This window comes from Dreissena polymorpha, chromosome 3, assembly GCF_020536995.1.
Source record: "Dreissena polymorpha isolate Duluth1 chromosome 3, UMN_Dpol_1.0, whole genome shotgun sequence".
Taxonomy (NCBI): Eukaryota; Metazoa; Mollusca; class Bivalvia; order Myida; family Dreissenidae; genus Dreissena; species Dreissena polymorpha.
In genome coordinates, this window is record NC_068357.1 from 133,139,308 (window position 1) to 133,163,028 (window position 23,721).

Genomic DNA, 23,721 nt, shown 5'->3' on the forward strand with positions numbered 1-23,721 from the left:
TCACTGCACTGCACTGATCTTTACAATGACATTCCCGAGTACATCGATCTCCGAATGTATTGAAAGGACAACCTACAAAACCATAATGAGAACATGATTACAACCAGTCCAAAGTTATAGTGAAATTGTGCATGATATAGCAATGTACTGATTATCAAGTCTGTGGATTTTTCATACATTTCAAGTGCTGTATAATATGTTTTACAACATAGATAAACGCACCAGCAAAGGTATTACCACGCCTTCACTTTTAAATTAGCTTTTCCTGTTAATATATTCTTAGCAAAATATCAATGGCTAATAAATATTGCTCTTATTCTTGTGCAATTAAATTTAAAATAAGCACTGAAGATAAGATAACTTTCATAGTACTCTCGTGGTTTATGTTTTGCGTTCGTTTCTTAAGTGCAACTGTCTTTGGTACCATATCTCATATTTCAACAATCGGTTACATTATGCTACTTTAACTTGACCAGAAAAGCGTACCTCCATGATAAACGACTACGTCGCACAAAGTAATGACCTGATATGCACCGCTTTGTTTAATATTAATGTAGCGGGCGAGTCTGACCGGGTTTAGATTGACGATGATCTCGGTGTTGTCTGATGGATTATTAACTGCTTCAGCCGTGCGATCAGGTCCTACTGTTACGTTACTTATATATATGATAAGATTTCGACTCTGTCTGTCACTAGTATCTGAAGGATACAAGGTGCATATTTAATGCAATAAGCTTAACAGCTCAACATAACATGTTACACTAAACTGTTTCGTTTAAAACGCTGTATGCTTTCCGCAATTTTCAATACATATATTAGTAGAAAAAAACAACACGCAAGAAAGCAGGAATTATTTAAGCAATTAGGTTCATTAAAATCGACTGGCCAATATTTTCTGATATTATGTTTAATAATATGAGCCGGTACTATCATTTTTTAATAAATTGAAGGAAAATATGCCTTTAACTTCATGTCAGTCTTCGATACCCATTTCATTATTATTTAAGACGCTTATGGTGGTGTAAGAGATAGATGTTTAATTATGTTAATTGTGTCTTTAGACAGACGACGCAGACTATCATTAATAACAAAATAGCACCAAATATGTGTATGACTTTTACATCGTTTGCATTTTGGCGATTGCATGTCATTAATGTTTCTATAATCTTGTTTACGCCGGCCATGCAATCACTGGCTAAAATAGATTTTAAAAACAAATTGAACTTGCAAAGTTACTGTCCGCGAGTTTTAACAATATTGCGAGACTAAACGTAGATTTTATATTCAAACTTGAAATCCAGTAAATAATGTAACTAATGGCAAATAAGGCGCAGGGAAAATCTGAGGCCCTTATTTTGTAAGTATCAGTTACCCAATAAAGCAAATCCACCACAACATGGTAACCTTTCTAAAATATTTAACTAATTAAAGTCATTAAAACTAGAAATGTATGGTCATGTTGAATTTTCTTAAATATGTATATTATGACGCGAAACACAGCAAGTGGTTTTCTAAAAAGATTCGATACTTCTTGTGGTATCAACAAATAATAAACACGCCCAATGTTAGCAGTAGTGTATTACCTGTTCTACCTTGGACGGAAATTGCCCCGATCAAGTTGATAAAACCAAGATCAAGTTCCCACCATGGTGTATTATCGACATCTGTCGCACTGCATGCTGAACAAAGTGAGAGTTCGTTGAATCGCTGTCCGTTTATAGCGTTTTCCGCAACACATGTACTCCATGTAGACGACTGAGATGTTATGTTTACTAAATAAACAATTGACTATATGAACAATTTCTAACAGAAATCCAAAATACAATTGAACAAGATGAGTTTGTGAAACACTATGTCCCCATATATTTGACCATTGACCTTTCACCACTCAAAATGTGCAGTGAGATACACTTGGCTTTCTTCAATATTGCACAAGTGTACATTAAATGAGCGATTTTGACCCATATATTTTACCTTTGCCCTTGAAGTATGACCTTGACCTTTCACCACTCAAAATGTGCAGCTCCATGACATACACATGCATGCCAAATATGAAGTTGCAATCTTCAATATTGCAAACGTTATGGCAAATGTTGGCGCACACAAACAAGCAAGGCAACAAACCAACATACAGGGCAAAAACAATATGTACCCCGCTATAGTGGTGGGGGACATAAAAAGTGCAACCACATACATACAAAATAAAGCATGAGCCGTTAGGCACGATCTCACGTCTGCTACATTTGCGTTAAGACTAAGACATTAAATTAGGAAAAATAAAAGCTATAAATGTGTGGAACTAAAATAATACAGTTACCATTTTGAAAGATCTTTACATCACAAAGTGTCATGACATGGTCGTCTTGAAAACTGTTAGTCGTTGACACATTTATTGACTTAACATATTGAAGCGATGTGGATGCATTCACAGTGAACATATTATTAACATTCGATATAGGTAATGATTTTCTGCCGTCCTGTCCAGTATTTATTGTTATTTGAAGATCGCTGAACTGAGTGGCTAAAAAGAAAAGTCATGTACAGTATAAATAAAACACACGCAAACGTAAAATTATAATTAACTAACTTACACGCATATTCAGATAAATGGTTAAAAGATGATACATTTGATGACAGTGAAACAAAATTAACTGTTGAGGTTTCACGCAAGGAGAAAATAAATCAAACTCCGGAATATATTGTTTTATTAAATACGTCGGTCTTCACGCGTACGCCATTCTTTACAAATGGAAAAGTCATGAAAGTCATTTTTCGAAAATTCGGCGAAACTCATTGCATTAGTTCCCACGACGAAGAATTAATGACACATTTTCTGCCTAACTTATCACAAGCAATCTTTGAATTTATGTCGAGTTCATTTTTGAGATGGTATTTATATTTCTGTATTCCCTTAACAACAAATATTAGGATATTCGATTATCCGGATATAGTTTATAGTAGTATATCATGCTAACATTTGTAAAAGAACAACAACAACAACAACAAAAACACCCATATGTCATATGTGTGGGCATACGAAAAAGACTTTGCATGCCAATTGGTTCAATACATATTATAAGCCTCTCCATGCGGTCCCCACCTTGTGTGTAGACAAACATGCACGCTTAGTCATACTAATACCAGATTAACAAACGTTTGGTTCACACGGTTGTAAAGCAAATAAGTTATCACATTTTGCTATTAAATTTAGTACGATGCGCTATTCATGATATTTACTGCTTCGACCAAAATAAAATATTAAGCATGAATGTCACAAGAAATCAAGAGTCGCCTATGATTTTACTTAAGCGTCGCGATTATCGGATTTAACTTATTACAGACACATGCACAATTAAATGTTTAATCGAAATTTATCCGAAAATAGACAGCCATAATGACTTCGGACGAACTGAAAGGGCAAATATTTGGGGGATACTATTAATTTTTTTCTAAAAGCGAATTAAAATGTGTTAATGTATGTTGTATATGCATATGGGGATTTAGAGTAAGAGCCGACACACGAAAACGAAAGTGTATACAGGTGACGTAATTATCAATTTAAGTAATCTCATCCATAGAATTCTATAACAAATAATATGATTGTCAATAATGTGAGTATTACGTATTAATTATTATTGACTTAAAAACTACAATATACGAGTAATTTACTTAATAGATATACTTTTTATAAAGATTTTGACCGATTATTCCGAGCTACACATTTATCCCAATAGTATTCTGTTATCGCGAATATCCGGAAATGCCTAAATCAACAATGGCCTTTATATATCAATCCATACTCATAACGCAAATACTTACAGTGGAGGTTGTTTGGACTGCTCGGTCTCCCCACAAGATGTATTCTACTGAATGGACGGGGCTCGCCCAGATTGATGTTAATCCATGCCGGTCTTATTAACGAAGCACAACAGTCGCACTCATCTGGATTTCCATCTCTACCGTCTATTACATTTATTGGATTATAATTATTGTTTTGGTAGGTAACAACGTCTCCGCCATGAGTCACAAGTATAGCTCCTATTTGTCGTAAGTGCTGCACTAGCTCGAATTCTGTTAAAGAAAATTGTGCGATACGAATTATACGTAAAATATCAGGATTATGTGTTTTAAATATCATGTGTTTGTCATAACAAAATATTAATATAAATGATTACGTTCATAAAGTATGCAATGGGGATCATTTTTATTGAGAGAGTTGTCCAATTATTTATTTAGAAATGCGACAGTAAATACCTTTCAACGACGCCTCTCGAATCATTAATATCATAATTATAAATGTTCTTATGCTTCCCATGTTAATTCGACGTATGTAACCTGCAAACATGATACCGGAATAAATAGGATATATAACAACATATAACTGAAAAACTATTGTTTTAAATTTTAACAGCCATTGTTTATCAGGACGTTAATTTTATTTGATTGTATAAGATGTCATCAGAGTAGTAGTGTAATCAACGGATCATAACGTTTAATGTTTTAAAATTATTTTTAAATCATCTGAATAGAATATAGTTACATTTATTATACAAATACATAGAATTGCAAGAAATTATGGTTAATGATGCAAGTTGCAACAATGCACTTGAACAACACCGTCTTAAAGTATTGATGTTTCTTGAACACACTCAGCACGATAAAATCTTCAATTGAAGCATCACTATACTTGTTTTGTTACACTTATGAAAAATCTTATTAGATGTCAATGAAAGTAAGACGACATAAAAAAGATACTTAAACTATACACATATTTTAAACAAATATATATTTAATATTTGATTAACCTATTAAGAGAACTGTCTTCAATACTCACTGGTGATACTAATGTTACAGTTGTTTAGTGTGAACTTGAGACGATATTAAAGTAACATAAATACTCAAAATCAAAGATTATTTCGCACAATATTTCGTAAAAAAAAGTTAACACATAACAAATCAGTGTTCCTTGAGCAGTAGCCATCATTTCAAAGCTAGATTTGGTATGGTAATATAGATTAAACGCGATACAATATGCTTGTTATTATTTTTGTGTTTCATTTTGTTCATGTTAATATCCAGCCACGATATCCGAACATTTACGAGCGAACTCGATACTTGCTTAGGGTAGCGTCGGAAGAACGACGTATTCACGAGAACTACGTCGTGCTTCCGAAACTGCCCGAAGCCAATTACGCGTAGTTTTTATAGCCTTATAATAAATTGTTTTAAATACTAACGTATAGAATTGTCTAAACATTGACGAAGCATACGCTCAGTTTTTGTTTGTTATTTTGGTACCAACATTAACAAAGGATAAAAAAAAACTAATTTAAAAATTAAAATTCTTAAAATTTACATTACCGGCAAATCGTGAAGTGTTAAGAAATTGTAATGATTCGCCTCTAAAAAGCAAAACTATTTAAATAACAAACTAAGATTATTGTAACGTTGAAAAAAAGGTTTAGTTGAGTAATTTTCACAAAGCATTCACACACATTTATTATTGACCTAAAAGGAACAATAAATATATGAAACTTTAAATTATAAAACAAGTTGTCCATAGTAGTATATTTGTTTAATTAATACATACATTTGCTTTATTTAAATGAATAATAAGCCACATTACCCCGACGAATATTTCTTATATATATCTGGAGTTAATCATACACTTATAGCGATAGGTCATCACACGCAAAATAACATAAAGTAAAGTATGTAGAGAGACGATAATAAATCGATGAAATTTTTTAATGTATTTACACTCACCCGCGGCACAATTACATCCTTGTTTTATCAATTGGTGATTTATAAGGTTTGATGGGATTCATCCGTTGCAAACATTAAATAAGTTTACTAATAATTATTTAACACTTAATTAATATAATAGTTTATTTCGACTTAATATTATAAAGCTCATCGTCATTATCATACATATGCAATAACAGCATGCGTTTTAATTAAAAACCAAACAAACATCATTTTGAAGAAAAATCAATGTAAAAAAGAATCGAATACAACATGTCTATGTTATATTAATATACCTTATTTGAATAAAGTGCAATCTGACTCATTAGAAGGACACCTTAATATTGAAGCAGTATCAAAAACACTTAAAAATATGAAACATGATAATAGCCCAGGTCCTAATCAATTCACTGCGGAATTCCTTAAGGTATTTTGGAGTAAGTTAGGCCACTTCATTGTAAGAAGTCTTAATTAAGCTTGTATTACAAATTTCTTGTCCATAACACAAAAACATGGACTTATTACTTGTATTCCAAAGGAAAACAAGCCGAGATGTTACCTGAAAAACTTACGACCATTGACAGTATTAAATGTTGTTTACAATCTACCATCAGGTTCCATTTCAAATAGATTAAAGACAGTACTTGATATTTTAATATACAAAGATCTAACAGGTTTCATTTAAGGTCGATTTATTGGTGAAAACACCAGATTCCTTTACGATATCTTGACATATGCTGAAGATAATAAACTACCTGGGTTACTTATGACGATCGACTTTGAAAAAGCATTCGATGCTTTTTCTTTCAAGTTTATAGAAACAACTATTCGTTTTTTTTTTAAACTTCGGACCAATGTTTCAAAAATGGGTATTTATGTTCTTGCATAATACCATATAAATAAGTGGATTCTTGTCAGATTCTTTTTGTATAGAAAGGGGATGTCGTCAAGGAAACCCAATCAGCGCTAACATTTTTATTATTTGTGCAGAAATTAAAATAAGGGAACGCAAAGAAATTAAAAGTATAACTATATATGACTTAATAAAATATCACATATCATATCACATATGATGCACCTATATTTCAGGACGGATCGGAATCATCTCTTAATTGTACATTAGATATGCTTCATGAATGTTCAATATACTTATCATAAACTATGAAAAAACAAATTTCATTTGGATAGGCTCTATGAAATATAGTACTAGATCAATAAAAACTAAATACAAACTGACATGGGGAGCTACTACCTTTACATTTCTTGGCATATTTATTTAGACAAAATGGTAATGACACATTTTGAAATTATAATCGGAAGTATTAAAAGATCAATAAGTCACTGGAATCGCAGAAATATTACTTCTCTAGGAAAGATAACCATTGTCAAATCACTGTTTCTACCTTTACTTACTCATGTATTTGTATCACTACTAACACAAAGCATAGACACCATGAAAACAATAAATCAACAGTTTTATTACTTCATTTGCGCAGGACAAAGCAAAATTAAAAAAAAAAGTAATTGTTAAGGATTATAACGAAGGTGGGTTAAATATGGTAGATATATGTTCTTTTGAAAATTATACAAAAACAAACATGGCTTAAGAGAAAAGTGTCAGGCGAAAGAAAGTGTTATTCACTGGCTAAATCGTTAATAGATTTTTAAATAGTATTCAATACTGGTAAAATGTATGCCGAAAAAAAAAATTTGCACTTTTGTTTTGATAATACTTTATATTTTATATTGAAAAGCTGCCAATATTAAATTTTGATGATATTCTTGATATACCTTTGTTATAATCATAATTTTAAAATTAGCAATAGCAATATATATATATATATATATATATATATATATATATATATATATTAAATGTCTATATGAAAGAGGTATTCGGTTTATGAGAGACTTAATTGTAGAAAGAAACTATTTTATTTCCTATGACTCTTTGCAGGGGGGCACGCGTATACGGGAGCTTACCGCGTTTAAGTGAGAAAGTTGTTGCAAAACTTCAAAGATGGCGTCGTTTGTTGCATTTTCTTAAAGTAGGGAGGATATTTTCACCCGGTAAGCCCCTTTGTATTTATAATTATTTTAAATGAATACGCCGTTTCGGCTCTCCGGTGTGTGTGCTTCCCTCGTTTTTTTGTTTCAAGATCGTAGACGTCGGGATAAAAAAGTTATTGAAGGAAAACCGTCCACAAATCTGTTGTCTACTTACGGGACGTTCGAGAAATTGGATGTACAAATATCATTTTCTCTTATAATACCCAGTATTGATCATTTTACTGACGCCGTTTTATCACTGATAATTAATTTATTGGCAAACATTATTGGTTTAACCCCCTTATTTGGAACTGACTTCCTTTTAAGCACATTTTGTGACCTGACTTCCAAATGACAAACAGCTCTTTCATATGTAAAAGAGCTTGACATGATATACCTACCCATCTTAAATAAAGTGTATATGTTTACTTCAATATTATAGTTTTATAGCATGTTACGTGGTGCAATATAAGTGTTTTCTTAATCACGTTACTTACTGTAGAATAATAATAATGCTGTTCGAAAAACCTGCCGACCAATTAAATCAATTCACCTATTTTCAAGAAGATGGGTTGTGTGGTGGCTGATGTACGAAATAATAGAACGTTTATCTTTCAGTAATATTATAATTAATTACATGTATTTTATGACGTGTCGATCTTATTCTGCTATGAACTTTTTTTAACCATTCTTTTACTGTCTTTTCAGATGATGCATGTTAAAGGGCGAAAATAAGTGCATCTTTCGTTGCAGTATATGTAATCAGGAATTTTACATCAGGGGAGGATTGAGATATCATGCCCCATTCATGGACCACATGAGTTTAAATGTAGAATATGCAAGAAAGAATCCTTCAACAGAGCCGGACTAAAACAGCAAATAAAAAACACGAACATAACAAAACATGTACAGCTGATGTTTGTAGTGTTTTTGTTTTATTTATAAAGTCTACATAGACACGTCTGACATATAATTGCTATGAGTGCTACTTACTTACACGTTTTATTCCGTATATGTCATGATGCTAGTTTCTCACTTTGTTATGAAAATAAACCATTATCTGTGTTACGTCATTTCTTCCTACGATGTTTCTGCATAAATTTTTAATTGTATTCAGCACTTACATACATGATAAAGAAAAGATTTGGGTTGGATTTAATTCGTTATGCATTTGACATATTAACATTACTAACGATTAGAAGGCAATGTTAGGAACAAACGAAATAATCTTTCTAACTGAACCAATACTTTATTCCCTCAATACAACAGTCATAAATAATATGTATTCACATAGGTATAAAAGAGAAAAAACATACATGTATAAAAATTATATTGATCACTTCTACTGAAATCATATCGTGTATTGCATTTGCACAAATCTTTCTATCCACTACAAATTCACTTTTTGCGATTATAATATAGTGACCAACTCAGAACTGGTTTAAAAGAAGGTCGTCCAAAATGTGTCACATCAAAGTCACATACATGTATCAGTATCGTTATGGTAAAACGCGTCAAATGTCATTGTATTAAATAAACAATTCATATTTAAGTATCATAAAAAACATCCACCGATATGCATCTTCTAAGCAGATGTCAGGCATTCCAAATTGCTTCATGTATTCCGAATCGCAACAATGGCAGTATTTGGTTACATCAACCTTATACTAGTATCAAACCGGCTTTACCCTCTTCTGTTTTTCATTACAATTTTATTGCACGTATATGTGATTGTTTGGCAAGGTTCTTCGACGTAATCTTTTTTGTTTGATTGGTGGGTTTTCATGTACCTATCGCATTCTAGAGCGGTACACACTTCGTTACGCCGTCTTTTTGAATCTTGGCATCCTCAACATATATAACTGGCGTCCAGATATCTAGAAATAGTAAGCATAGTATTCCGTTGGATGCATATTCAAACATAAGTATGTCCATATGTGTTAAAATAAACAGGTAAGAATTACACTGTGTTTATAATACCGTCGAATGTCTTATATTACACACACTAAATGTTAGCGTTAAGTACGCGATAAAACATATAATAATACAAATAAATAATAAAACAATTAATAGAAAAAAGAAAACTCGTGATTTCTTCAAGTGAAAATGTTTTCCAAGACATTCGCACCAATGCGGAATTCATTCACGAAAGTTATTTCGCAAAAACCTTGTAACATAAGAGCTGTTAATCAATTGGAAGTCAGGTCCCAAAATGTGCTTAAAAGGAAGTTTAGTTCCAAAAATGGGGGTTAACCCGTTATAATTCGGCATTATATGAATTAATAGACATAACAACGCGTCGAGATAATAAAATATTCGTGATTTATGTTATATTTTACTGTACACATGAACAAATACTGTTTATTATGAGATAAAATGAAATTTGAACATCCAACATCTCGAAGGTCAAGAAATTAAACAACAAATTTGTCGACGGTTTTGCTTCAATAACTTTTTTATTCCGACGTCTACGGTTTTGAAACAAAAAACCGAGGGGAGCACGAACACCGTAGAGCCGAAAGGGCTTATTCATTTAAATGAAATATAAATATAAACTGGCTTACTGGGTGAAAATATTCGCTACTCCTTCACGAAAAACACTTTAACGACGCCATCTTTGAAGTTTTGCAACAACTTGCTCACTTAAACGCGGTAAGCTCCCGTATACGCGTGCCCCCCTGCTTTGGATAAACAGGTTGGAACAAACTTAAGCTTCATATTGTACCAATAATTAAAGTGATATAATAGGCATCTAACAGTTTATAGGTGTCTTTCGCAACAAGTGTTTATTTTTGGTGTTTTCACTTCATATACACTTATATTTGTTAATGCAGTATCAACATACTAAAATAATATCCCGGAAAGCAAAAAAAAAATGCATTTGAATATCAACCGTACTTTCGTTTGACAACTGATCAGCATGTACGATGTGAACCTAAATTTAGTTTTAGTGCAGATCCGCTCACACGACACAAAAACACAATTTTGTTTTACGGATCATTTCGGCTTAGAGGACTGGGTGAGTCATGTAAGATATTGTATATAAAATATATCTTTTATAAACAACTGCTAGCCAGATGAGTTGCAGATAATTGGTCAGTAACCACATTTTAACTAACTCTTTTGGTCTGTTAATTCTTTTCAGCTCAATTCAAAAGTGTTCATAATAAAGAAATACATGACAGTTTTGAAGACCTGCCAAATTTTAACAAAAACACTCAAGGACCTTTATTACCAACTTAGATAAAAAATAGTAACCAGTCCTAAAAAAGAGAACCATATTTATAAAACATTAATTCAAAACAATGACTTTCATGCTTGTAATACTAAATGGAACTCAGAATTTTTAAATCTTGACTGGAAAAAAGTACATGCACTTGTATTCAACCTAACTAAGTAAACATATATCAGATGGCTCCAGTGCAGAATAGTCCACATAATAGAGGGAACATAATCCCTAATGTTCAAAATTCTGTAATTTAATTTGGAAGTCGAACATATGATGCACTTGTTCTAGTACTGATCATATACCTAAAACAATTATTAAATTTGTTGTTGATATTGTTCGTAGAAGTAGACCAAGCATACATATTCACATTACATGTCAGGATCTAGTTCTTGGAATTATTAATTCAAAAATGAACTATTGAGATATAGTATGCCTAAAGCTTAAACGGTTTATCTTTTATTGTCAAAGAAAAAACAGAATCCCTTCAAAATACGGACTTGTAAACAGTATGAAACAAACTTTTAAAATTTACAAAAAATACAATTTAATCAGACGAAGAATAAAAAATATGTTCCCTTGTTAAAATATTTACTGATATCTCATATAATGACATAACAAATCATAATTCATAATATAAATAATGCTTATAAGTTATAACATATTTATTTGTTGTCATTGTTGGAAAACTCTGCATTATCATTTTTCATATACAATGCAATTCAGCATTTACTTTTTATGCCCCCGGTAGGGTGACATATAGCAGTTGAATTGTCAGTCCGTCTGTCTGTCTGTCTGTCTGTCTGTCTGTCTGTCTGAGTGTCCGTCCGAAAACTTTAGCATTGGCCATAACTTTTGAAATATTGAAGACAGCAACTTGATATTTGACATGCATGTGAATCTCATAAAGCTGCACATTTTGAGTGGTAAAATGTCAAGGTCATCCTTCAAGGTCAAAGGTCAAAAAACAAAATCCAAGTGAAGAAACAAGCTTTAAAGGGAGATAATTTCTCTTTTATATCATTTGGCAGGTACAGATCAATTTCACAAGGGAAGTAATATTTATAAAAGGATATAATAAAAAACACATTTTAAGGTCAAGGTCATCCTTCAAGGTCAAAAGTAAAAAAAAAACAACCCAAGGGAAGTAATAAGCTATAAAAGGGAGATTTCTAAACCTGCCAAATGATATATCGAAATTTTATTTCAAAGCGGCGCAATAGGGGGCATTGTGTTTCTGACGAACGAATCTCTTGTAGATTTTCTTATGTGAAATATTTTATGTGAAATTATATAATACTTATATTCAACATTAATTTAGTTTGTATTGTGCAAACCAGTGATTTTTTTATTTTGTAAAGTACTTAAACTATAACACAATTATAATTTGATATAAATGTATGTTGAATGTACTACAATTATATTTATCATATTATATTCACCTACGAATCAAAAAGCTGTACATGAAATACTTTGTTTTATGAAATTCATAATACTTTATAAAATGCTTTGTATGAATGTATACAATGTTTAACGTATGTATGTAATATTCTACGGAGTGAATACAATTTTGCACTTAACACAAAAATTGGTATGGTTACAAATATTAAACGAGAAAAAATACTCGTTTTTATTTTTTTGTGGCAAAATATTTTCCATTTCAATTTTTCTGCAACGATATCTATTCATATGACATACGAACACTAGCATTGTTCATGAACATGTGTCGAATATATTGTCAAACAAAACAGATCATGTTATAGCTTATTAATTCCGTGTTACCAGACCACATATAGCGTTGAAATTTTGGCTATTGCTTTACAGAACATATAAGGACGAAAGGAAAAGTGCAGACTTTTGGTTTCGTGGATTTTGCAGATTTTGTTAGGTAAGTATAATGTCCATTGCTTTTATATAGTATAGTGTGCCAGTTACATATGTAAGAATGCAACAAGTGATTTAGTGAATAACGGAAATGTGGTGAACCATATGTGGGAATGTAGGCTTCGTCCCAAACTGCTCAAAAACTCAATAAAAGGTGTCCATTATAAAGTTACAACTGAAAATTTCTTAGCAATTCAAAGTAAGAATTGTTAAATTTTTTAAATCAGAATAATGTTATTGAAATCTTTGTCATATTAACATTGGGAATCCTTTATAATAGAAAATCATATGCAACACTTCAATTTGCATAATGTCCTATTTCAGGTGAAGGCAAATGAGCAACGTCCATCCCTTGAAACAGACAGCTCCTCTAATGACATAACTTTTATAGTGCTTGAACATTCGGTGATACAGGAATATTATGCCTGTGAGACAAAGCCTCCTATCACAGAATCTCCGACAAAACTACATATTAACAGAGAGTACACCAACATTGAGAACAAAGATGCCTGTCTGGTCTGGTGTGGATTCCAGAGTTAAGTGCTTTTGAAAGTAATATGAATAGCTTGGTCACATACTACGGTAGAAAGATGAAATTGTCTGATGTCGCTGCACTTACAATTGGTTATGTTCCACATACAGGTACAAGTTGTTTCTATAACATACTGGAAACAAGTGGAGAAATATGTGCTATTTGTTAAGGAGTTGGTATTGTAATTCCTTGTAACTATATCCTTAAAGTAACAGACACAGAAAACACTGTGACAATATTAACTGATACACTTTCTTCAATATCAGAAGGCAGGGCGATGAAAATAGTTTTTAAGAGTATGTAAAGGTGTAAAAGGGAGATCGAATACTTTAATTTGCTTTGTGATAGTTACTTTGTTATCTTTCATGTTTAAACATCCATGGTATATTTATTAGGTACAAAAATGTTCAGCCTTTTAAACATTTGTTTTCTATGCGGAGAATGAGTTTAATGCATTCTGTTTGTAGTCATTAAATTTGTAATTTGTTCCTCGTGTTGTTTCCTGTTCCTTCTCATGGAACATAATTAAAGGTAATGCGTCTCAGATTGGTCAAATTAACGGAAAAAATATTGGCATTATCGTGTAAAACATATTACAAAATTAGACAATTGTTTTTTTTCTTACAGAAAGTCATTATTCAATGTTTCACTAAATCAAATAGATAGGAGGGTTTGATGATAAAATGATAAAAATATTAAAAAAGAATAGTTTATCAAGTTAATAAAAATAATATGTATAATTATTGAATGTGTTCTTCGTGATGATGGGAAAACACTGTTTGTTTCTTTTTGTTTTATCCATTATAATATTTAGCTATACACTAGCAAAGTAAATATATATCTCATCATTATATATGCACATGGGCTGTTGAACAAAATTGTTGTTTAACAGAGTAAATGTTAACTTGCTACAACAACAAGGTTGTTTACATTGCATTTGTTCACTAAACATCAAACAAATATGGCATTATTTGATGTGACAGTTTTGCAATTTTATTAAGCCATGTTTTAGTCAGATATGTTCTAATGATAACTAAGTAATATTATATTATTACCAGGATGCAATTGGTGGCAAAACAAACACTTAACTGTAACGTGGTAAGACTATTTGAACAGTCAATGAAGATTAATTATTGAGAAAAAAAGTTAATATATTATTGCGTCAAGAAATGGCAATAAAATATCATTACATTTCCCTCTGTTAGTCAATATGGCAACAATTCAGTTTATCTTTATTGTGAAACTATTTTCTATAAGGGCATTAAGAATAAATATTGTATCGATCGTGCTACAGTTTGCCAGGCAGTAAACTATTCTGTTCTGTAAATAATAAACAAATACCTTCACTACACTTCGCTAATTCAATGCATATAATATCATAGTCCATAATAAACCTTATATGATCAATTTCATAACGATGCAATCTTTATGAAACATGCACTTTTCACAAGAAATATATAATGGTATGTGTTATATAACTTAAAACAAAACTGTTTATGCCCCCGGATCGAATGATCGGGGGTAGTTAGTTTTTGGCCTGTCTGTCTGTCTGTCATTCTGTCTGTCATTCTGTCCCAAAACTTTAACCTAAAACTTTAACCTTGGTTAAAGTTTTGCAATATTGAATAACTTTTGCAATATTGAAGATAGCAACTTGATATTTGGCATTCATGTGTGACATGGAGCTGCACATTTTGAGTGGTGAAAGGTCAAGGTCAAGGGCATCCTTCAAGGTCAAAGGTCAAATTTTCGGCTTCAAAGCGGCGCAATAGGGGGCATTGTGTTTTTGACAAACACATCTCTTGTTAATTACTATTGTTACATTGGTATTGAAACTCTGTGCAATTGTCTCTTCATTTCTTGTACTTATGAACATGAAATAAACTGAGAGTGTATAAAAGCAAAACCTGTATATTAAGCAATCAATTACAAAATCTAAAGTTATTTCAAATATTGCATTTCAAAGAACTATGAAGTATTAAACCTCATATAAGGAGCTTTAATATGAGCAGTCTAAATAAGTGCTTTGCATACAAACCTATCAAAACGTATATTAAAGTTTAAAGTGAAAAACTAATTTAGTGCCGATGGACATTTTATATGTAAAAACAGAAATCACTGGTATGGACTAATATATTTTCCCATTGATGAGGCTATATGAATTTGTACATCAGCTTGATATCGGCTTTAACCTCTGCCCGGGGTCAGATATACATTGTTAAAATTGCTCTATTTCGGCCATATCTCGTTATAAATTATAATGTCATTCCACCTATATTTACTGATATTCAAAATCGGTTTCGACATATTCCATTAGACCAGTTTGCTCTGGAGAAACCTCAGACACTGCGAACAAACAATTATTTGTGAACTACTATCTTGTCTTAGAAACATATAATTATACGATTTCTTTAAATCAATTTCAGTGTGTTTTATCTGATATTTATATAGACAGCTAATACAACTTGTTAAGATAAATGAAGTGCCAAGGTCAACGACAACGACACGTAGACCATTCGTCGATACAACATAGTCATACTACTGTTAATGATATACTTTTTACGTTGTGTTTTTGGTTCACAGATACTTCTTATATTATAAACGATAATTGTTTTCGCATTTACGCCCTATCTTATGTATTTTGTAAGATCGAAAGGTTTTTATAGTAACGAAAAGTAGCAATTAAGCTGAAATAATGTACTACACTGTAACATAACTCTGTTCATCGATGGTTAATTAAAATGGCGCAATAGTACACGTGAAATATTCGTATGTATAGGTTTTTAACCGACTTATCGACTAACAGTTAAATAGACGTGTTTTGCCAGAATGTTAATTGAATTAAAAACAACCTGTAACTTTTTCTTCACCACCCAAGTCATACTTTATCCCATAGCAATTACATATGTTATAAAATGAATCATTCCAAACCCTTTCTGTTAATGCAGAAGTATGCTTCATACATTAATAAGGTAGCCTTAATATGTAACCGGTTACAGTATTATGATATTCATCTTACTCACCATTGAGCTTTGGGCCTTCACAACTCCTTTGTAATATTAACAAAATTTAGACAAATCACTTATGTATATACTTTTTAGTTGCATAATGTTTTAATAAGTATAACCAAACAATCATCAGAAATGACTAAAGATTCGCTTATTATTGTCTTCTTTAACTTCTTATAAAGTTGTTATCCGACGACAAGACAACAAACATATTATTTTCAAAAGCGTTTATTCATGTTTGATATGAGACAATTTTCACAGTTTTAAGTTATAATAAATGATGCCATGCATAGGTGACTAACGCTGCTGTTTATTTTTATTTTTGACAAAGATGTGTTTACGTCTGTCTAACAATTGTCTTTCCAAATATTTATAATATTTAGGCAATTTGCTGTATGTTGCGTGAGATTGTTGCATGGATCTATGTGTAGGGTGTTGAGCAAGGTATGTCACCTGTACCCCATGTATGTAACATTATAAAAGTTATGCAAATTGAACAACACCTGTAAGCACTAAGCAAAATGTGTAATCCTTCATTGTGACGATGAACTTAACGCGCAACTTGGATCATTTATAGCAATGATGTCATGTCAAGCTATTTTCCCTAACGGTCGTCGACTTCTCGGCAAGCAGCCATATCTTCTAGTGCACGCTCCCTAAAAGTATGAAGTTGTATGTGTTACAATTCTTTTCAGAATTAGTGTATGTGTTTTTTTTTAAAATAAATTAATATCTATATACAGTTATCAAAAATTAATTCTCATAAGATGGAGGAAAACATGATCACTGTTCATAATGGGTTTCTAGTGTTTGATTCATTCACTTTTTATCAACGTTTTCTATACTTTTGTTACACTATTCCAAATAAAATAGTGTTGTGAATATAGACATGAAATGCCATAAACAAAATAAGTCATGCCAAAACTGTCTCGATATTATTAAAAACATGTTTTAAATTCCAGGGTTTCGTTGAGGAAGTCCCTCCTGATCTGTGAAGGTAAAATGTAAAAAAATAATTGGTAAATTTTGAGTTTATTATAAACCATCCGTAATGTCTACATACTTAAACATGCTTTTGCACAATCGAACTATTCTGGAAATTTCGTTATAACGAATATCAATTCGTAGGGGATCAAGATTAACTTATCAATGTTAAATTTTTCGGACCCACTTGATTTTGTTTACAAATGGTGTACAACACTTATTTATACTTGTAAGCGGTTTATGATAAATTTGTTCAGCATTTAAAATTCTTAATTGCAGCATGGTTATAGCATATGTGTTCGTTCATACGTGGGGCAAGTAAAGCTTGAGCTTAATATTTTTGCGGGGAAACTAAATAAATGTATAATTTTGTATATTTTTCAACCGATGATACATCAGAGAAAATGTATATGCTAAGACTTTATATTTTTCTTTTGTTATTATTTTTTGGAGAAATGATTTAAACATTACTTAGAACTAGAGTTTGGTATTTGTCTGGGGAAATAACGACACTTATGGGTTCATAGGTTTCATATTCCACCTGTAACATGTCATTTGCTATCATGAATGCATGAATACAGCATTTATGTATACATGTTTACCGATCAGGTCTTGCTTAATTAATATTCAGGTTCATATAAATATTGTAATTAAATGAATATGACAACAATGGGGAAAATTAATGAGGTTTCTCAACTTTGAAAGTCTGAGAATCTTTAATTATGCGGTAATTTTTTTCTTTAACGTTGATTTGGAATGCAGAATACCATAACCAAAGAAATATGCAAAGACAGGAAATGAAAAAAGCTGTAGAATAGTTATACAACCTTAAGTCTACATAAAAGTATCCTCATATCATCACTATTCTAATTAAATAGCAATATTAGACAAACATTTGAATTTATATATGTTTAAATTACTCAATGATTGGAAAGATAATACAAAATGAAAAGGTTCCTTTTGTTTCTCTTTGCTTACAATATACAATAAACTCAATAAAAAGGGGGAAAACTCATTACAAAATACCAATCTGCTGACATACATATACAAGGCAGTGCAATTGTATACGATTCGACAAATAGTTCAAAGCTCAAACAATGCATTAAAAGTACAATTATGATCACATAAAAGCTGATTCAATTTTGTTTAATTAAGTTCTTTATTTGATCTTGAATGAAAGCAATTATTTATATTTGAATTTAGCTTTTGCGAAAGATATGTGTAACAACAATTATAACAATTACTAGAGGTTATGTTGCATTTCTATAAACGTACAAATGTGACCACAATATGATGAAAAACACTACTTGTACCTATTTGAATTACCAACTGAAACATAACAAAAAAGATGTTCATAATCAACATTAAAAGTGCACGATGTACACTTTTACAACGTTCCATAACTATTGAATTACAGGGTATCCCGAACAGATGGCAACTTTCGAATTTACTGACCTGCATCACAAATCAAAACGATTTGACTGATTTTAACAACAAATTACTAAATAATCATTATTTCGAATGATTTGCATAATATATGCATTTGAAAGCTTAGTATCAGAATAAACGTTAGAATATTCAATTGTTATGTGTTATATTATATTTCCGGAAAAAAAATTCCCTTGTTGAATTGACCTCAATCGGATCGATATGCTTTGTTAGTATAAGGTATTTGCACATCATAGTTGATGTTTCAATTACCAATAATACATATTCGGGTGGTTGATCACTGATTTTTTTAGTTCCAGCCTTTCTTTTCAATTTCGTGACACAATTGAAATGATAATATTCAGAAAATGTCCGGTAATTAACCCATACACTTGATGTAATTGCTTAAACGAGCTGTAAAAGCTAATATCTCACATATATGTGCTCTACATGATTGGTTCCTTAATATTTTGTTTCTTTGTAGAAAAATAACCCTTGTGAATATTTTATAAATGATTAATCCAAGTTATTTTATACAATGGCGATGCTGGTTTTCTATGTTGACTTTATTCCAGACCTTTTATATCTCTATTTTAATCACTTTATGTGTGTCGATATCGCAAAGTTTAATCTCAATTTTGTTGATCATGAAATTAGTACCACAGCGTTTGAGAAAAGTTCTCTATTATTTGATTATTTTCGATTCAGAATGATGTAGAAATACGTTCATCCAATTAGATTTGAGGACCATTCTCAACACTTTATACTTAAATTAATTCTAAATCGTCCGTTTTATATTCATGAATTATTTCAAACATGGTTGTTTTTTGGTTTGAATTTGATTGTAAGTTGGTCTTTCGAGAACTCTAAAATTGTTTTATAAGACACGAATATATGACATGATTACATCATGTGCAGCAAAAATGGAATAGGAATAACTGGAGCCTTTGAAAAAAACAATACACCCTTAGGACAAGGCATAATGCTGTCTGACAAGACAATATAGGTTTTAAACGTAACATTACATATTTGGTACAAGACACTATAACGTTTAAACAAAACATCATCCAGTGTAAACAAGACAATATAACTTTCGAACAAGACGTTTATTGCCTTAGCTAACTTCACACATTAAATAGACATCAATGCAGTAAGTTTCTGAAAACAAAACAAATCGATTAAGTTATTCGAAAGATGTATGTGAAGAAGACCGAATGGAATATTCCCATAAATGTCGATTCAAGCAAAATTCGGAGTTAAATGATTTGTTGCAAATTCAGAATAGAACATTTTTTTAAAACAAACAGCTATCAAAAATAACATTATCATTATCATAAAGCAAATTCAATACAGGAGCCCCTTGCCAGAAGAATGAGAATAACTTTCAATGAACAATTTGCATAGTGCTTTATCTGTACACCTGTTTTGTGTCAAAATAAAATAATAGATGCATTAGAAAACAGCTAAAGTAAGATAAGTTTTGTTTAAAATATTGAATGAACGAATAATTGCGGGGGACAAAAAGAGTGTACGTATATCCTCCCTTTGCTATTAACGAGCATAGCAAAATGTATTGTATCTAATGAACGTTTTGGATAGTATCGTATGAACATTTAGAGAAACTACATTTTTACCTGTAATTATTATAACAGTCACCTTCCATTGCTAATTTGCACAATGCATCATCCTTTCACTATTGTTTGATATCATTTTATAACCAGTTTCCTGATAATACAATATGTACGTTTTTAGCTATTTTATTTTTGCGGATATACCAATGGTCGAACAGTAGAAGGAATCGACAGCAAAATAATGGGTATACCAAGTGTCATGAAGATCATATGTAGATCTTGATTAATTATAATATCAGGATTTGTTCACTTTCAGTAACATAGGTCTGACCTTTTACCTCAGTTGAAAACAGAAGATCTTGCATAATACCGAAAGGAAAGTTAAAGGTATACCATTTTTCTCAAACAATCGTTTGAAAATTTTAGAAAAACGTATAACCAAGTTAAATGATATGTACTTGAATAGGTTTTTAATCTATTGAAAACGGACGAATTAAACGCGGATGGGATTGACAGAGAGGAATACTTATGTACTTGTTGAGTTATCATTATTTCGTATGTGTCTTTCTGACAAACATGCAAAGAAGAATGAAGACAGAAAGGCATTGTCAGAAAGACAACAGAACACCATTAGCTGAATTTGTATACAAAGTTTCTAGGCAATATATTACGCAGTTGAAAATAATTTTAGTTCTGTTTTATTTTAAGTAACACTTAATTTAACAATAACCTCTTGTGAAAAAAGGAGACGTGCATAGTACGAACATTGCTTTTTACAAGAATTTTAAATTTTATATGAGTGTCTTAAGTGCTTCTTCAACACTCGCAGGATCCATTTAAGCGCTCGGAAAGACAGACTGAAGAAGAGACAGACATAAAAGACGGACGGGATATAAACATATAGACGGTGAAACAGGTATTGGGATATTAAGGAATGTTACCTGATATTCCGATAAAAGAAACATACATCCAAGGGCTGTGCTCAATTTGCTAAATCCTCGAAAATCAAAAGAACTAAAACACTTTCACAAACACTCAATGTGAAAAATATGTATTTATATTCACATGTAACGCACCTCTGAATAAATGTCCAAAGATAAAGGTAAACGACTATTTTATCAAAAAAATATGTGTCTTATTATCTGTAAAACGTCCATGGCAGTTAAAATAACGTATCTAGTAGGAAGTTTAAATGTATCACGCTAAATAAGATAGGGTCACATCCTATCAGACAAAAAATTCAAGTTTTGGTGTTATCAAATGCAGAAGATAACCCTTAAACAAATATATTCGTATCCGAAAATATACTGACATGAGAGAGGTGTATAAGGTTTGAATCGCTAAATTAAGTTGCAATGTTTCAGTGTTCATCTGCATTTTATTGTTATTTAAAATGTTTATGTTTCTGAGCAGTAAGATAAACTGACTTTATCAAGCGGAAGATCGCCAATATTGTATAACAATGACAGTGCTAGTAGAAGTATTAATAGTAGTAGTAGTAATAGTAGTAGTAGTAGTAGTAGTAGAAGTACTAGTAGTATTAATAGTAGAAGTAGTAGTAGTAGTAGTAGTAGTAGTAGTAGTAGTAGTAGTAGTAGTAGTAGTAGTAGTAGAAGTAGTAGTAGTAGTAGTAGTAGTAGTAGTAGTAGTAGTAGTAGTAGTAGTAGTAGTAGTAGTAGTAGTAGTAGTAGTAGTAGTAGTAGAAGTAGTAGTAGTAGTAGAAGTAGCAGTTGTAGTAGTAGTAGTAGTAGTAGTAGTAGTAGTAGTAGTAGTAGTAGTAGTAGTAGTAGTAGTAGTAGTAGTAGTAGTAGTAGTAGTAGTAGTAGTAGTAGTAGTATGAAGCGGGTATTTAGGTTTGAGAAAGAGTATGGACTTTGGATATTGAGTTTGTAAAATGAATCAAATAAACCATTTTTTAAGTTAAATTATTTATTTCTTATCTGAATTTGTATCATTTATTGGGAAAAAGAGCAAGACGGATAATAATAGTTAATACTTAATTCAATCATGTTTAATAGTTCAATCGTAATCATGAATGCAGCGTGTACGAAGAAAATATCGTGTCGTATCGTTTGTTTGAGTGAATTAATGATATTTATAAGCTAAATCTGGTATCATAGGAAACTATGTGTCACATTGTTTGATTAGAAGAAGCGTGCTTTAAGCCGTATTGCCGTATTTAGCTAGTAACGCTATGAAGTGAAGCTGAACCGTGTGCACATGTTTTGTAGACGATCTTCAAAAGAAATTTTGATTATTATTGACTGAGACATTAAAAAAAAATGACACATAAACACACATTGTTAACGACCTAGCACAGACCTAGATCGTATATATGGTTTTCGATTATCTGTAAGTCGCAATTTTTCAAATATGTTAAAAGAAGACACCTAAAAAAAATTGCATGAACGTTGAAGCAACAACTGATCAAACAAATATTGAACTACGTATCGTATACATTTTAGATTGTTTACACAATATTCAAAGGTGTTAATAAAAAATAAATCATTCAAAACAACTCATCAGTTTCCACAAAAAATATAAAATACACTTTGAAAATAATCTGTGTGTTATCAAAAGCAATCACTACATTCGCTCATCATTCAGCGAATGTGGTCAATATTATGCACGAGCGGTCAATAATTAAGAAGTACAGAGTATTGAGGGCCTACCGGTTTTAAAGAAACCGAATAGTAAGCACGAAAACTTTGAAAGAATCGAACCTGAAGGTCGAGGTCCACTGTCGCCATCGTATTTTCGCACTGTCGCGATCGCACTGTCGCATCGTCGTCATCGTACTATCGCGTTCTCTTATTCTCGTCATCGTACTATCGCATTGTCACCATCGTATTGTCGCACTGTCGTCATCGCATTGTCGCATTGTCGCCATCGTACTGTTGCGTTCTCGCATTCTCGCATTGTCGCCATCGTACTATCGCACTATCGCCATCGTATTGTCGCACTGTCGTTATCGTATTGTCGCACTGTCGTCATCGTACTATGGCGTTCTCGCATTGTCGCATTGTCGTTATCGTACTATCGCACTGTCGCCATCGTATTGTCGCACTGTCGTCATCGCACTGTCGCATTGTCGTCATCGTACTATCGCGTTTTCGCATTCTCGCCATCGTACTATCGGTTTGTCGCAATCGTGTTGTCGCACTGTCGTCATCGTATTGTCGCCATCGTACTATCGCATTCTCGAATTCTCGCACATTAAATATTTATGTGCAACCACGATGGCATTCTGCACTTAAATACACAACCCTGCATGTTATATACGGTTCATGCTTA

General features: G+C 31.8%; 1 protein-coding gene across 1 annotated transcript; it reads right to left on the minus strand.

Moving 5' to 3' along the window:
- Positions 1–21,590, minus strand: LOC127872603 (uncharacterized). Its single transcript, XM_052415929.1, has 7 exons — positions 21,369–21,590; positions 4,255–4,335; positions 3,820–4,071; positions 2,318–2,521; positions 1,584–1,772; positions 572–699; positions 1–72 (listed from the first exon to the last, which is right to left on the minus strand). Exons 1-7 carry the CDS (start codon positions 21,394–21,396, stop codon positions 1–3), a joined length of 954 nt encoding a protein of 317 aa, XP_052271889.1. The 5' UTR covers positions 21,397–21,590.
- Between the last annotated feature and the right edge of the window lie 2,131 nt (positions 21,591–23,721).